Here is a 17431-nt window from a genome sequence, read left to right on the forward strand (position 1 = left end):
AGTGAACGTACCTCAATCAGATCGAGGACGTTTTCAGCAAAGGCCACCTTAGGAGTACCATAATTAAGTTAATAACAAAGTACCTACCTATATAGTTTAAGTTTAAAAAATTTGGCTCTCCAAAGAAATGTCGGTCATAGTACTGTTGATATTTGGGTCCGTTGACTAATGAGATTGGATTCATACCTTGTTCTTCACTACCAAGAGGAATCTCAGATTGCCTGACAAGTTTCTAATGGACCTGAAACCCTCAGAAGCTGACACTGTGCTGGTTACACTGACATCTAAGTTACCACTCAACTAAGCCCGGGGTTACAGGTTGTTGTGTTGTGCAGTTAAAAAGAAGAAGTTAAAAAAAGAAGTTAAAAAGAAGAAGAGATTGGATTCAGCTGACATTTAACTTACCACTCTGGCCAGGCGGGGGTTAGTATGGGCTAGCCCAGAGTAACCCCCTGGGGTTACTCTGGCGTGGCCTGGCAGAGGTTTGTCTGGGAGGGGTTAATCTGGACTAACCCCCGGGGTTACTCTGGCCTGGCCCGGCAGGGGTTACTCTGGCTGGGGGGGGTGAATCTGGCCTGTTACAGCTGGCCAGATTAACCTGGGGTTACTCTAGGCTAGGCCAGAATAACCCCCCAATAACCCCTTCGGGGTTATTCTAGGCTAGGCCAGAGTAACCCCGGGGTTACTCTGGCCGGGGGGTTAATCCGGCCTGTTACACCGGTTCTCCCATACTAGAGTCCGCGCACTTGACCACTACACCAAACTGGCTCTCCAGTTTCAGGGCAAATTGGACACCGGTCAATAGTTAGCCAATTTGGCTGGGTCCAAAGATGGTTTTTTCAAGAGAGGGCAGACCATCGCCTCCTTGAGTGCCCCAGGGAACCGTCCCTCCAAGTGGTTTAATCAACTTGTACCCTGGGAGGAGCTGTGGTGTGTTCTCCAGGGTTTAGGGTTTATTGAATGTTTTCTCTTGCAGTTCAGCCTGCCTCTTGTTGTTTCTCTTTCTGCTGTGTGTTACTATGTGTTAGTGTTTGTGCTCAGAAGGCCTCTCTGTTGCATTAATGGCCTGCAGTAAGTTATTGTCTTTTTGCAAAATTCTGTTGCAGTAAATTGACTGAAAGCAAACTCCAAAGCATGGATTGGATTATTTCCTGAACTCTGCCAACAACCCATCCCTACTACTAACATTTTTTTAAAAAAAGAACTCAATTAGCAGTGCAGGCCGGAAAAAGAAGCCACCCCTTCACTGAGTCATTCAAAGTCCTTTTACTGCATGGTCTCCCTTATATGCATAATCCTAGGAATAACAAACTCCTTCAGCATCTCCATTCTCAGCCTAGGTTCAACTTATTGATATGGTCTAACCATACAACTATTACTGACATCCTTTTTTTTTTATACCATGCCAGGAATCAACCTTCACTCCCAAATATTTCTCCACAGCTCCTGAATCCATCATAGGAAGATTGTTCCCTGTTTATTTTCCAAGCTTCACAATTGTTCATGGTAAACAACTCCCACATAGGATAATATAGAAGCCACTGAGAATCCAGGTAAATTACAAAACACCTTCCCATCAACAAATTCTCATCCATTGTCTCCCGTTCACAGCTCAGAATAGCTGAATCATCAGCAAAGGCCAACACACTAACCTTGACAGAATCACAGCAACATCCCCCTACTAATTTATCTAATGTGTTTATTAGAGGATCAATGGTGATGTTAAATAAAACCAGAGACAAAGGATTAACTGCTTAACTCCAACCATACATTCTATCTGAGCAGTCACTTCTTCAGCTAACTGAAACTATGTATTTGCTCCACTCATAAAACTTCTAATCAGCCATATCACATGCTCATCTGTGTCTCTCATTTGCAATACCCAAATAATATGATCATGAGCAATGGAGCTGAGGGCCTTAGCAATATCAGTAAAGATAATCTCCTTTCCTAGCTTTCTTTAAAACTTCCCACAAAACCAATAAATTCTCTGAACAATGAGGAGTTGCCAAGCTCCTAGGATTTAAGGGATAGGCTTTGGTGAATCTACCTATAATAATCTTTGAGAACAGCCAAACTGATCATAAATGCCATCGTAGGTGTTCTTGAATTTCTATATTGCTTAAGCACAACTGCCAAGATCTCCAAAACTTCACCTCCAATTATCAGTTTAGTAAAATAGGGGCTGTTGAATCCCCTGAAGCAGGCAAACTGACATAAGTCCATGAACTCTCCTCAAATTTCCCATTCCAATAAAATTTCAAAATCTGTGGTACTTGGCGATGATGTTGCTGAACTCCTTCAAGGACATATGATGCAGCCTTAGAGCAGTTCTTTTAAAACATATTTTGTGCCTTCCTCAGTTTGCCTCTCTTCTTAGCCTGCCTCCTTACCCAATTACTCTGCCTACTTGCCCTCTGCCTCCTACTGCTTCCAGCCTTAGTCACTAAGACTTTATGCTCTGGCAGAAATTGTATTATAGTCTCAACAGTTGGATCTTCCACTACTTTCTGCTCCTCTGGGCTTCCCTGCAATCAAACCAGAATTCTCTGGGTCACTCCAGGCATTGTTGACTCTCTTTTCCTTTCCATAATTTTTCCAAACGTATTCCTCCAAACCCTCCACCAGCTCAGTCATACAAACTGGTGCCAACATTGTCTCAGCTAGAGATGGCTTCATTCCTCTTACACAAAACAGCCTTCCCTGGCATCTCCCTCTCAATCAGCAAACTGATGTTTTTCTCATGCCCCCAGTACTTCCTTTCCAACTTGTCACAACAATCACATACCCATTTTCTTTTAACCACTTCCTCCAAGGGGTTCTTACATTTACTTAAATGTATTGCTGTTCTGTTGGGGTCCACAAAGACTACAAGCAAACTTCATCAAGCTCCTACCACATGCACCTAAGAAGTGTGCTCTTAAGGTATTTGGTTTCCCAAAATGACAACTGCAGACAGAACATGTAGGATCCTACCCTGGCATCCAAACTATATATTCTTGCTTCTCCACCACAACCATTCTCTCTTGCTGCTCATACTCACCTTCCTTATTCTCTTCTACTTCACACGACCAAGACTTTCACCTCTTTCCTCCTGTTTTCATCCTCCTCAGGCACCTCAGTAGCATCCTCAGATTTCTCAGTCTTCATACTGTCCTTCACCTTCTCACACACATTTCCTGTGGGCTCATCATGGAGAAACTGCATCCTGTCACATCTAAAATACATTGGGAGGGGGCAACAACCTCAGCCCCACATCACAATTTATCTTTGTCTCTTGTGGATCAGTACCCCATACCCCAACAAACTTTGTCCATGGCTAACTTAGGTAATACAGACCATTTCTGTCTTCACTGTGATCCCAACATAGAGGGAGTGAACATCCTTGGATGGCACATAAGGACATTGCAGTTTGCATAAATTGAAAACCAACTTGTCCTACAGTACAGAAAATAGCACTGGGTTAGGGTGGGTAGAGGAAACAACAATTAGCCATAAAGATGCCTCAGTTAACAGGGGGTGGAATCCAAATTATATGCTACCCTGCAAAAGTCATAGTTACTCCTGCCAATCCCAACAACTGCTAATCCCAACAACTGCCAATCCCCACTACTCAAGAACATTTCCCCACACCATCCCTTTCCCTAGCATCACAAATGACCCCCCTTATAGAGATTCCCACCAATAAAGCGTTACTATAGATCAGTCCATCAACATCCCCATGACAAAAACATCCCTCATAAACTAAGATACCATGCAATTTTCCTCCATCCCACCCCTTTACCAGGAAGTGAGTCCAGCGCACTGGTATGAACTCCTGGTTATTCATTCACTGCCCGGCACTTCCCACATGGTTGTGTGTTCCCTAGTCAAAACTCCAACTTTGGGGAATGAATGTAAGCCCCACTTTAAGGGTGGGTGGGTGGGTGGAAACATGCCAGTGACAATGCCTTAAGCACAACAAACGATATTAAACAAAGATATACCACATTACAGGATGATTGATATTGTATGGTGTTGTATGGTGCGGCTGACGGACTACCTAGAAACAGTTCACAAGACAAAAAAGAAGGAAACAGTTCACAGGTGCTCTAGAAAACTTAATAGTATACATGACATGTATTACTGGGAAGCAAATACACACACCCAGACATTTTGTTTCAAAATTTCATTATCACCGTTTCAATTAAAAATCAATATCTCTATATTGTAACATTCATTTCCATAAAACATCTCTAAAATAAAGTGCACTCTTTATAGCTGATACTTAAACAGTTGCTAATTGAGTGCACAGAATCTAGAACAATGACCATTGCACAAAGCTACTGGGTAACGTAATAATTAGTTTCAAGAAGATATGAATCGTGGCCTGATATAAAAAGGCTACTGTCGGAGGAGAGATGACAAAGATAAACACCTCCAGCATCCAGACAGCTGCAAAGTGAGCAGTCACTTGAATCATACCATTGCTTGCCTTCTGAGTCAAGCAGCAAGAAGACGTTCAAAGCAAAGGAATATCTTTCAAGTGGGACTGCTCCTACAGGTTCATCTGTTTCAAAAGCTGTGGAAAGGAGGCGTTGGACACTGGATAGTGGTTTAATTTGTTGTGGTGAGATACCAAAATCCTATTTCAGCTTGAACTGTTATTGAATTTTATTATAAAGAAATAGAAGGATATAATTTAAGCACTTAGCTTTTTAAAAATTTCATCTCATAATGTTCCTCTTAGAGCAAAACTAGACAGCTTGCAAGTACTATTATAGAAACATTTCTTTAGCGTTATTAAACTATGTTAAGATTAGCAGCTACGGTAAGTTTATTGGGCATCTGGTCTACCAAGAAAAGTGTTGGAATGGTGCCCCAATTTGTAGATTCCAGAAGTGGTTTGTTTCTTCATGTGGTTTCCTGTTTAATTGTATATGGTTGTGTGCAGAAAAGTGCATGGTCCTACACATGTATTCTGTAGATGTTTTTGTGATCATGGGTGATTGTTGGAACTATTACAGTTGCAAAGATAGAGACAAAATGAATGATTACACCAGAGTTGGACAGCTTTTTCCAGTCAACCTGTGAAGATGTTAGTGTTTTGGCAAAGAAAATGGTGGTGAGGGGGGAGGAGAAGATGTGGGCTATACTTGGAACAGGCACTCTTGGAGTAAGCGAAGTCTCAGTGGCGGTCAGCATCTTTGGGATCCACCTTGGACTTGGCTCGTAGCTGTGCATAACTGGGGAGCAATGGCAGACATAAGCAATGCCTGTTGCCTTTTCTTGAACCACTGGGCCCAGCAGTGCTGCTATTGCCTTGGTTACTGTCCCTGTGTAGCAAGCAATATTTACTTATACCTCACTTCTATATATATAAAGAAAGTCCCGTCACCGTAAAATCAATGCCCAGGCCAAACCGCTGGACCTAGAGACACCAAATTCGGGGAGAGTGCTCCTACTGTGGTGTAGGAGCTCACTAAGAAGGGATTTTTAGAAATTTGACCCCTAAGTGGTGGTGGGGGGGAATGTGCTCCCCCATTGATTCCTATGTGGCTGCCAGGCAGTTCCATCAATATATATAAAAGAAAGTCCCCTCACCATAAAATCAACGCCCAGGTGAAACCGCTGGACCTAGAGACACCAAATTTTGGGAGAGTGTTCCTACCGTGGTGGAGGTGCTCGCTAAGAAGGGATTTTTAGAAATTCGACCCCCTAAGTGGGTCAAAAGGGTGGAAATGTGCTCCCCCCATTGATTCCTATGTGGCTGCCAGTCAGCTGCCTCTCTGCACCCCCACTCTCTGATTGGTCAGCTGCAGAGCTCAAGGATCTGAGGTTAAAAAAACACAACAGTTCCAGGGGACTGCACAGAGTTAATGACAGTTGAAAAACACGGGACAGGCAACTGCCTGTCAGGTGTAGGAGAGGAAGTGGGATGCTTACAGCCACTGGGGAGGTTTGCTCAGCCTCCCCAATGCCTTTAAATACAATCCCCCCCAACACCAGACAGGCCGGCGTCTGTCATGTGTAGGAGCAGAGCCAGGGTATGAATGTTTATGGGGAGATAGTAAAGGACATTTCTAGGAGACATTTCTGTGTGTGCCTCCCTCATGAACCTGAGGAAATGTCCACCATATCACCACTTCCTCACACCAACTCCCCCTTACACCTCTCACCTCTTACTACCCCCAAGAAAGCTCCTGGCAGACGTTGATCCAGATACACCAATGCTACAAGGAGGAGGCAACTTAGGAATGCAGCAAAGACATTTGCACATAGTACTCCTGCAGTGCACTGAGCTGCACAGGCCAAGTACCAGCAAGATCACCCTGAGGTGCTCAGAACAACACAGTCTCCATATGAGCAAAACAATCCAGGTACACAAGTAGAGTGACCACCACTTTCGTGGAAGGGAGCAGGAGTTGACTTAACAGATGACTGCTTCTTAAATGGACAGTCCTATGTGGCCTGCTCCAGAGTGAGCTCATGAAGCAGCCTGGTGATCCTAGCACCTGAGAGCAGAACCACCAGTGTGGTCTAGAAAGAGGTCCTTCAGTAAAGAAAAAAAAAGTACGCATGTCTCACTTAATTTCTTACACTACAGTCTTCTCTGTTAGAATTCCTACAACAGATGTCACATTTCAAATTTCACATCATCAGTATTATAACTGGATTTATGGAACTTAAATACCGTAGCGAAGGACGGGTAGCAGGCTAGTTACTATATATTTGAGAGTTCTGTAATTTACTTAATTCCAACCAGCTGTTTATCAATAATAGCCCCCAATTTTCTTGTACCAATTTTCCATGGAAGTCCTGAAACTGCACCGTAAACTTGCCCCAGCCCCGCACTGCCACAGGGTTCTTGTTAAAGTCTCGTAACTTAAACCCCTGTGGCTTCCGCAGAGGGGGTCCCCCCCCCGTGGGCAGAGCGAGCACAGCGTTTCCTCTGAAATTATGGAGTAGTTAGAGCCAGTGTCTAGTTCCATGCTGCAGGGGGACCCCTCTATTAGCACAGTCACATGCACTTTATTAGGGCTATCGGGGGGCAAGTTATATACCTGGTGCGGCTGGTGGTGGGCAGAGAGGGTATGGAGGTAGGTTGGTTGATCTGCTGCTGTCTGGTGGGCTGAAGTCTTCTGGGGCTGTCATCGGGCACGGCAGACCCGTGTCAGATGGCCTGGCTTGTTGCAGGAGTGGCAGACTGCGTCCCTGAAGCAGCAAACTCAGCATTCGTGCGCTTCTCCACAGCTGGTGCATTGGGACGATGCAGAGGGGGCTTTGGGCGATGGTGCTCCTCCAGGGAAAGGCTGCTGGGAGGGACGATGGTGTACCTGGAGCACTTCCTCATTCTCGGAGTCGTCCGACTTGAGCGTTGCTTGCGTGCGATGGAGTGCCCACATGCGGCGGTTTTGGTGCGCCTTCTCGTAGGCCACGGACTCCCTGAGCACCTTATCTAGGGTCAGGTCATCCTGGCTAACCAGTATCCGGCGGAGTTTGGGTTCCTGGAGACCCAAAAGGAACTGGTTCAGCAAGATGTCCTCCAGGTAGGGGAAGGAACACCTGGTGGCCGCCTGCCGGAGCCTGGCCAAGAACTTGGAGGCCGGCTCATCCAGCCCCTGGACCCGCACAAAAAAGTCCATGTGCTTGGCAAACTTTGTGGGCTTTGGTGAAAGGTGGTTGTTCAGCGCTTTCACCAGCACAACATAGGACTCGTCCTTGTTCTGCTTTGGCGCAATGAGGTCCTTAAGCAGCAAGACGGTGTCTATGCCACAGGACCAGAGGAGATGGGCTTTTTTCTTACCCGGGTCTACGATGTCGTGGCAGTCGAAGTAGCTCTCCAGGATCTCGAGCCAGGTCTCCCACTGTGCGGGACGGGAGATGTCGAAAGCGGCGATGCTTTCCTGGGAAGTAGCCATCATACTGCTTACACGTGGTGAGGGAAGCTCGGGAACAGCGGCAGTGGTGGTGGCGGCTGGAGGGAGGTGGGAAGTGCTGCTGCTCTCGGGGTCAACATGGCGAGGTACGGAGCAAGGAGCGGAGCGCTGAGTGGCGACCGGAGAACCAGGGTGCGAAGTGGAGCGGCTTGCGGCGGTCTCGGCATTGGGGCTCGATCCGGTTCTCAAATCTTCGTCCGGGTCGTTGTTCATGGGAGTTAGAATCCCACCTTCATCGCCAGTGAAAAGTACTGAGACTTACTAGTGATTTCAGCTCTCATACTTTACTTCAGCTCAGAACAAGACGAGAGTACCCAGCTCGCATGCTGGTTTATATGTGCACAAACCCCGCTCCCCAAACACACCCACACACAAGTGATTGGCTATTTACAGTGGCCAAGAGTCCTATAGGCTCTCAGCCAGGAGCCTAGCCTGCCGATAGGTGCCGGCTAGGATCCGCTTGTCCCATTGTTACTGAGAGCGAAGCTCAGTCGCTTCGCCTGACCACGTGGCAAAATGGCCGTGCACATGGTCTGCGATGGATACATTACATACCTATTGCTGACAAATCACTGTCTTTATTCATTTATTTATTTGGAGAAGTTTGAAGTATTATGGGGTTGGAACCAATAATCTTTTTGACCAGTGAAAAAGGAGACAAGGATCCCTTTTGGCCACAAAGAGGCTGTGTGGGAATAATGGGATCTGCATCGATAAAAGGCATGCGGAAAGGGGTCTATAATAAGTAGGGAAGTTAGATGTTGTTGGGTGGAAAAGCTGGCTGGATCCAGGCCCACCTATCCAGATGATAAGAGCCAAGCCCTTATGCAGGTTTCTCAAGAGACATGTGAGGTGGTTTGGTACTCCCATCACTTTAAGGCCCTGCCATAGTTTGTTGTGATCCACACAGTCAAAGGCTTTAGCATAGTCAATGAAGCAGAAGTAGGTGTTTTTCTGGTACTCTCTTGCTTTCTCCATAATCCAGCGAATGTTGGCAATTTGATCTCTAGTTCCTCTACCTCTTCGAAACCCAGCTTGTACTTCTGGCAGTTCCCTATCCACGTACTGTTGAAGCCTAGCTTGTAGGATCTTGAGCATGACCTTGCTAGCGTGTGATATGAGTGCAATTGTGCGATAGTTTGAACATTCCTTGGCATTGCCCTTCTTTGGGATTGGAATGTATACTGACCTTTTCCAATCCTGTGGCCACTGTTGCGTTATCCAAATTTGCTGGCAAATGGAGTGCAGAACTTTAACAGCATCATCTTCTAAGACTTTGAATAGCTCAACTGGAATACCATCACCTCCACTAGCTTTGTTGTTAGCAATGCTTTCTAAGGCCCATTTAACTTCACATTCCAGGATGTCTGGCTCGAGGTCAGTGATTATACCGTCGTGGTTGTCAAGGACATCGAGGTCTTTCTTGTATAGTTCTTCTGTGTATTCTTGCCATCTTTTCCTAATCTCTTCTGCTTCTGTTAGGTCCCTACCGTTTTTGTCCTTTATCATGGCCAGCTTTGCATGGAACGCTCCCTTGATTTCTCCAACTTTCTTGAAGAGATCTCTAGTCCTTCCCATTCTATTGTTTTCCTCTATTACTTTGCACTGTTCATTCAGGAAGGCCTCCTTATCTCTCCTTGCTGTTCTCTGGAAATCTGCGTTCAGTTGGGTAAATCTTTCCTTTTCGCCTTTGCCTTTCGCTTTCCTTCTTTCCTCTGCTATTTGTAAAGCCTCATCAGAAAGCCACTTTGCTTTCTTACATTTCTTTTTCTTTGGGATGGTGGTGATTGCTGCCTCCTGTACAATGTCACGAACCTCCGTCCATAGTTCTTCAGGCACTCTATCTATCAAATCCAGACCCTTGAATCTATTCTTCACCTCTACTGTATATTCATCAGGGATGCGATCTAGGTCAAACCTGAATGGCCTCGTGGTTTTCCCAATTTTCTTCAGTTTAAGTCTGAATTTTGCAATGAGTAGCTCATGATCTGAACCACAGTCAGCTCCAGGTCTTGTTTTTACTGACTGGATAGAGCTTCTCCATCTTTGACTGCAAATTATATAGTCAATCTGATTTCGGTGTTGCCCATCTGGTGATGTCCATGTGTAGAGTCGCCTCTTAGGTTGTTGGAAAAGGGTGTTCGCTATGACCAGTGTGTTCTCTTGACAAAACTCTGTTAACCTTTGCCCTGCTTCATTTTGCTTTCCAAGGCCAAACTTGTCTGTTATTCCAGTTACCTTTTCACTTCCTACTTTAGCATTCCAGTCCCCTATGATGATGAGGACATCATTTTTTGGTGTTAGTTCTAGGAGGTGTTGTAGGTCTTCATAGAACCGGTCCACTTCAGCCTCTTCTGCATCAGTGGTTGGGGCATAGACTTGGATTACTGTGATGTTGAATGGTTTGCCTTGGAATCGGACAGAAATCATTCTGTCATTTTTGAGATTGTATCCCAGTACTGCCTTTTGCACTCTCTTGTTGACTATAAAGGCCACACCATTTTTTCTACGAGATTCCTGGCCACAGTAGTAGATATAATGGTCTTCTGAGTTAAATTCGCCCATTCCTGTCCACTTTAGTTCACTGATTCCTAGGATATCGATGTTCAGTCTTGCCATCTCATTTTTGACCACGTCAAGCTTACCTTGATTCATAGATCTTACATTCCAGGTTCCTATGTAGTATTGTTCTTTGCAGCATTGGACTTTCCTTTCACCATCAGACACATCCACAACTGAGCGTCCTTTCGGCTTTGGCCCAGCCGCTTCACTCTTTCTGGGGTTACTTGTACTTGTCCTCTGCTCTTCCTCAGTAGCATATTGGACACCTTCCGACCTGAGGGGCTCATCTTCCGGCGTCATATCTTTTAGCCTTTTGATACTGTCCATGGGGTTTTCTTGGCAAAAATACTGGAGTGGGTTGCCATTTCCTTCTCCAGGTGGATCACGCTTGGTCTGAGTTCTCTGCTGTGGCCTGTCCGTCTTGGGTGGCCCTTCACGGCATAGCCCACAGCTTCATTGAACTGCGCAAGCCCCCTCGCCACGACAAGGCAGTGATCCATGAGGGGCCACAAGTGATGGGCCACTACATAAAAGTGCCTAACATCTGGTGACACTCTGGACAAAACTCTATGGTAGAATTAGCTTCAAACCATAGAGTTTTGCCCCCAAAACAGAGTGTAGCCCCCACGATGTCACCAATATGTGTATGTCACTTTCGGGTGATGTAGGCACGTCACTGACATCCCTGACGTGTACGTCACCTGGAGGGGGCATAGGAACGTCACGCTTCTTCCCTCCCCTCTCTTCGAGCCTCCTTGTAAGTCCACCGCCGGCTTGTGGGCCAGACTTGGCAACCCTACTTTTCTCGTAGGGCTTGGTCCCCAGGCCCCTGATCATCCTTGATCCCGGTCAAACGAGCGGGATGATCCACTGCCAAAAGGAGGCAAATTAGAGCCGGAGCAAAAAGAACCGCGGGAGTGCAATCTGACGTGCCCCCACGGCTCTATGCTCTGGCAGCTGATCAAATGTTGTGCAGCAAACCGGCAGTAGCACAGTTGTGCGCATGCGTGGGATGGGGAACGGCGCTGGCTGCGACGGGCTACCAGCGCTTCCCCGACCAGACGCCTGGAGTTGCCGCACATCATCCGGAAGGTAGTGCTCTGTTGCTAGTACCTTTTAAATGTGCATTTTCGGGCCGAAGGGACGGATCGGGGATGGGTGCGTGATGCTTCCCAGATGTTGCGGTGTGCTTGATGCGCCCCCGATCTGTCCCTCTTGCGGGGTGTGCCCTGTCCGTCTTGGGTGGCCCTCCACGGCATAGCCCACAGCTTCATTGAACCACGCAAGCCCCCTCGCCACGACAAGGCAGTGATCCATGAGGGGGAAGCTATATGTTACAATGTATGCAACTCCACTATGGACACTTGCAGCCATATTGCAGCTCAAATTCCCATTTAAAAGTGCTGGGGGTACTGATTCAAGTTGGGCTCACACTGTAGCAGGAGAACGGGCTGATGCTTTTTCCTTATGCCATTTTCCTGAAACAAAACTGCATGCAAGATGTTGTATGACCTGTTGGGGGAGCACCACATGTACTGAATGCTTGGAAATAATACCCCTACCACCCTTTTGCATCAGGAAACAGAACAGGGGGCATAAGCCTCTGTTCCCCATGCCACAGTCGCAGTCTGAATCAGGCCCTTGCAGCACTTTTACATGGAGTCTCACCAGAACTCGCAGCTGCAATATATCCCTGTGGGGGACTCCCATACACTGTAACATGTAGTTTAGCACTAAGTGTCACTGAGCATGCCACAAGTCTGTTGTTGTACATGCATTAAAAATGTCATATTTTAATCTGTGAGGTTGAGGGATATCATTATGCACACATATACACACTGTCCTTCTAGTTTAATTAATCTTATTTTGTTCTTTCAGGTAGGCAACAATTACAAATTCATCCTGTACTTCAGCACTGATCCTTATGATATACCCCACGGATCTAGTTTACACATTTGAAGAATGGACTGGAGCAAAGTTCTTGCAGGAATATTTTCTTTTGGGACTCAGCTGGTTGCTGACAGCATTATTAGCAGTTCCCTTGTGGATTTTCTGCTATGTGTACCTATCCGCTTTCATCGTTCAGATCTTTGACAAGACTTCTCAATTAACAGGAAGTTCATCCAGCAAATTGCAAAGAAAATGCATTTTTCTTTTGGCATGTCTTTGGGACATCTTTGGGAAAATATGGCATGGTAAGCAAGGTTTTATTTTACAATTTGTTGTTAGGTTTGCAACCAGGTGTTCTCTGAAACCAGCTGGAATGGCAAAAACGCATGGTTAAATTATACAACACTACATCCACTTCTGTAGTTGGGACGAAGGTTTGTCCACAGAAACTTTTTTTTGCTTGAGATGTCCAATAAAATAATACAAACTGCTGCTATAATGTGGATAGGCTGATTTCTCCCTGTTCCCACTTTCCCTTTATAATTAACACTCAGCAGCTTTCAACATTCCTTTCCTTCTGGAGCATATTCAGTCCTCACTAAATCATTTCTTGCAGGTCACATTTTTCTCCATATCTGGGGAATATTTTGAGAATACAGAGGGCCTTGCCTTGTCTGTGAGTGGTACCACTGTGCTGCTTTTGTTATCCACATAGCAGCCAGCCAAGTAATATTTTCTACATATCTGGGGATTTCCATGAGTATCTGAAGACCCCCTGTCTTGTCTGTGGATGGCTTGGTTTTGTGGTTGCCCTCATTCTTAAAGTGGCCAGCCAATTTATTATTAGATACAATGAAAGTGGGAACCCATAACAAGATGATGTGAGATATTTTGGTCTGTTCCATTACTCCTCCAAATGCAGTCCTTAGATGTTGGTGTTAGCCGAACTGCTTTATCTACAGCAGAGGCAAGACTAAATGTTTGGGGTCCTTTTGCCTGTGTCTACAGAAGTCCAAAACTGACCCAAGGAATTTCCCAGTGGTATTAACGGAGATGATACTAGTACCTTGAAATCAAGTTGTTCTTTTTATTAAGTAATAATATTTGGTTCACATACATACAAAAACAGAATCACATGCACAAATATACAAGTTCCTTTAGAATTACAGATTAGACATCAAAAATAGCTAGTTAGTTACTTAGAAGTAGGGAGGTGCCTGAAACGATTTATGCTCACCTGCTTTAGAAGTCCGGTCGGTTGCAGTGATGATTGGAAAAGGAAGGGAAGGATCCCTAGGGTCTGGCGCTCTTACACATCTCCAAAAGCTGTTGGCTGATGTGGTTGAATTTCTCTGACTGCGCATCTCAGAGAAATTCAGACAAAGAGCTTTTCCTCAAGGAAAGATGGGGGGGGGGTTAGGATGCATGGCCAGCTGGCCAGCGGTTGCAGCGGCTGCAAGAGCAGCTCTCTCTCTCTCTCTCTCTCTCTCTCTCTCTAAGCATGGCTGCAGCTTTCGGCTTTGTTCAGCTATGCCTAGCTCTGCTCAGCTCAGCAGCTCTCAGCTCTTCCCCCTCAAAGCAAGGCTTCTAACTCAGCAGCTGCTGCTTCTTGACTGAAAGCGTGCTTTTTCGTTATATAGTGAAAATCTCCAGGTGGGGGCCTCCTGCCTGCTCGTGATACCACCTGATCTATAGATCCATCCCATGAATTCTCCTTTTTGGCTGCATGTAGCAAGGGGAGGGATATTATGGGTGGTGGCTATATTTGAAATTCTATACTCTGTCTCATGGACACCATTTGACCATGTGGCAATCTCAACTGGAGGACATCTCTTTGTTCTGTTAATGACCTTTGGCTTTACCAGCCTGCCAAGGCATTGTAAACAGGAAACGGCTTATACAAATGTAGATCAGGTGTGACACCCAGTCTCTCAGCAATGGAGAATATTCAACTCAGAGTTGTTTTTCTGTAACAAGGGCCCATCATGTTGGTCTTTTCCCCACAATGCTTTGCTAGCTGTATGTGTGTGTGTGTGTCATTAGCATAAAAAACAGGCAAGTCTCTTCCTATGTGAAATCTCTGTCACACAGCAGGCGCTTCCAAACAGCTTTTCCTTTGCCCATAGGGACCCATAGGCACAGTCCATAAAAGTGTGTGTGTGTGTGTCAGCAAGCACAAATACATAAAAGCAAATATTCAGCTCATCTGCTAACATTGGGGAATTTTTTTCAGCCTCCCCTCCTAGCCAAACCAGCTCTAGGGGTGGGGGTCGATATAAAATTACACAGAGACAGCTTTCCTAAATACAAAGAGGAAAAAAAATATTTGCAGCCGCAAAGGAGAGCTGGGCGGGGAGGCCAAAAGAAATTCCACAACAAAAACACCTTCTCTTAGGGCTGTACTTACAATTTACAAATGCTGGGATTTGAAGATGCCAATTGCTGGTTATCCAGTTCTAGAACAGGGAGCTGTCCTTTTAATCACTTATGTTTGGAAATTCAGTTCCATATGGAAGTTGCTTCAGAGTGCTGATGTTTTAGGGCAACCAAGGAGTTCACTTCTTTCCTGTTCTCCCACGCCAGTACTACATGAAAGCTTATACCCAGAATTAAAGTTTGTTGGTCTTAATGGTACCAGTGGACTCAAACTTTGTTTTAGGTTTAGAAAGTTTTTTTGGAAATTTGTCCCCAGCACCCTGGATGAAGATGGAGTAGGGAATGAGCAAGTTGTTCCTCACGTTTCACTACCGCACAGAAGCACTAGTGGCAAATGTTCCCATAGCCTTTCAAAGCACAAGCTCTGTTTAGGACTGAATGAAAGCACCCAGCAAGCTCCTTTATTCCATTCAGCCTGTCAACTGGCAAAGTAAGAACTGCGCCTTTACAGCCTGCAATCTGCCTGCTTACTGGGAGTTTCCCTGGCTCTTTTAGAAGTGAACAGGGAAAGTCATTTTTTCTGCATACCTAGTTGTTCTTCCAGATATGCAAAATCCTTTGTGGCTAGGTACATTATGCCACCTTCATTAACTACACAGGGGCTGGTGGTTATATTAGCATTAGATATAATGATAAAGGGATTGTTAGGATTTATTCTTGATAAAGCTATGCTAACATATGCTAATTATTTCATTCTTTTCAAGACGCTCATAAATTGACTACTTTATAAGCTGTTCTAATATCTTCCAAGTTATTGAAGTTAGAATGACAGGTTTGTACTTTTTAGCTTTCTTGTTCAGAAGAGAAGGGGTTTGGACTAGATGACCCTCAAGGTACCTTCCAACTCTATGATTCTAGAACATTTGCCTACCTCCAGTCTCATTTTTTCCTCCAGGATTTATCTAAACTGATAAACAGAGATTCTGAGATTGCATCACCAAGCTCCTTTAGTATTCTAGAATGCAATATATCTAGCTCTGAAGATGTGAACTTATTTAAAGAAGCTAGGTATTCCTTGAACAACCCCTTTTCAATCTTAAATTGCAATAATGTCCCCTCATCACTCACACCACTTTTGCAAAATTCAGGTGGGTAGTCATGTTGGTCTGAAGCAGCAGAACAAAGCTTGAGTCCAGTGGCACCTTTAAGACCAACAAAGTTTTATTCAAAGTGTAAGCTTTTGTGTGAAAAGCACACTTCTTCAGACAAATGGAATAAAATATCCTCAAGGGTTACTTACAGGAAAAAGGGAGGGGGGCGTTAGGTGGGACCACTCAGAACCAAGATGCATAGTCAGAGCTAAAATTAGATCAGGTGGGCGGTAAGGTCAATGGATGGCAGCAAATTAGCATGGAAATGCCAGAGTTAACAGAGAGATGTGAGAATGAAGCTAGAGGCCAGAAGTACCCTCAAGCAGCACCACTTTTGCAAGGTTGTTCCCTTTTTGGAAGAAGATGGAGGCAAAACAGTTAAGCAATTCCATTTTCTCTTTGTCACTCATTAACCTTTCATTATATTCACTGAGCCTTCAGTTGCATTTTGTTTTCCTTTGACCATGCATGAAAAAGCCTCTTTTCCCCTCCTTTGGCATCTGTTGCCAGTGTCTGCTCATTTTGGACTTTAGCTTTCCTAACACCATCCTTACAAACCTGGGTTACCCCTTCCAGGCTACCCATCTAGTGATCTATAAATCTTTCCATTTCTTATAATATTTCTTAATGTTCAGCTTTTCACTTTGTTTTTAATACAGCCATGTTGGCTTCTTAGATGTCTCACATTTTTCTTTGTCATTGCTCCTGTTCTCTATTGTATCTTCAGCAACTCCTGCTTTAGGGAACTCCCACCCACTTTGGCTCCTTATCTGTTATGGAATCCTAGCTAGCATTTCTTTAAGACAGCAACTTTGAGGAGTTCAGCTCAGAATCCTACTTAGGTCTGTTCAGTGGGACTTAGGAAAGTGTTTTTGGATTGCACTGTATGTTTATTAAAACCAGATTTTCTAAAGTTTAACACACTTTTTGCAACATGCTTACCTCTAGCTTTCCATTATATCAAGAATTCCATTATTATGTGGCCACTTTCACTTGAAGTTCCCATTATTTTCACTTCATCGACCAAGTCTTCTCTATTCTGAAAGAATAAATTGTCAGCGAGGTGTGTTAAGAATTTAACATTCCATGCTTGACAGAGTTTGTATTCCATCAGACATCAGAGTACTTCAAGTCTCCACGGTTACTAAGTCTTGATTCTGTAGTTTGTTTTGGGGAAAGCATGATCTACGTACTCTCCTTGGTTGGGCAATCTGTAGCAGACTCCAACAACAATACTGTTTCCAAAACACTCAGTCAGCTGGCAACACCCAGAGGCCAATCTCCCCCCCCTCCCAGTCACCATATTCCTCCATCTTTGGGCATGGGTGCATCTCACTCCTGCCTCTCCAGCTGGACAGCTTGGTGATGGGCTTGTAAAAGCCAGGGCTGCCAGCTGAAACGGACTGCTTCCTTCCCCCTCATATCCCTGGAGCTCTTGTGGGTGGGTGGGGGGGCTTCCAGGCAGCCTGCCTGCTTGCTTGACTGCTGTGTCGGATGGTTTTATGGCTCAGGGGAAGGGTTCCAGGAGGGGAG

General features: G+C 45.1%; 1 protein-coding gene across 1 annotated transcript in view; it reads left to right on the plus strand.

Moving 5' to 3' along the window:
* The first annotated feature begins 4420 nt into the window (after positions 1 to 4420).
* Positions 4421 to 17431, plus strand: part of LOC107112864 (transmembrane protein 68-like) — a 40379-nt gene continuing 27368 nt past the window's right edge. Inside the window, exons 1-2 of the mRNA XM_015414061.1 lie at positions 4421 to 4609; positions 12360 to 12676. Of these exons, the coding sequence (XP_015269547.1) occupies positions 12406 to 12676 (271 nt within the window). The 5' untranslated portion in view covers positions 4421 to 4609; positions 12360 to 12405. The remainder of the gene's footprint in view (positions 4610 to 12359; positions 12677 to 17431) is intronic.

The sequence above is a fragment of the Gekko japonicus genome, unplaced genomic scaffold (genome assembly GCF_001447785.1).
Source record: "Gekko japonicus isolate JY-2015 unplaced genomic scaffold, Gekko_japonicus_V1.1 scaffold3224, whole genome shotgun sequence".
In the NCBI taxonomy this organism is placed as follows: Eukaryota; Metazoa; Chordata; class Lepidosauria; order Squamata; family Gekkonidae; genus Gekko; species Gekko japonicus.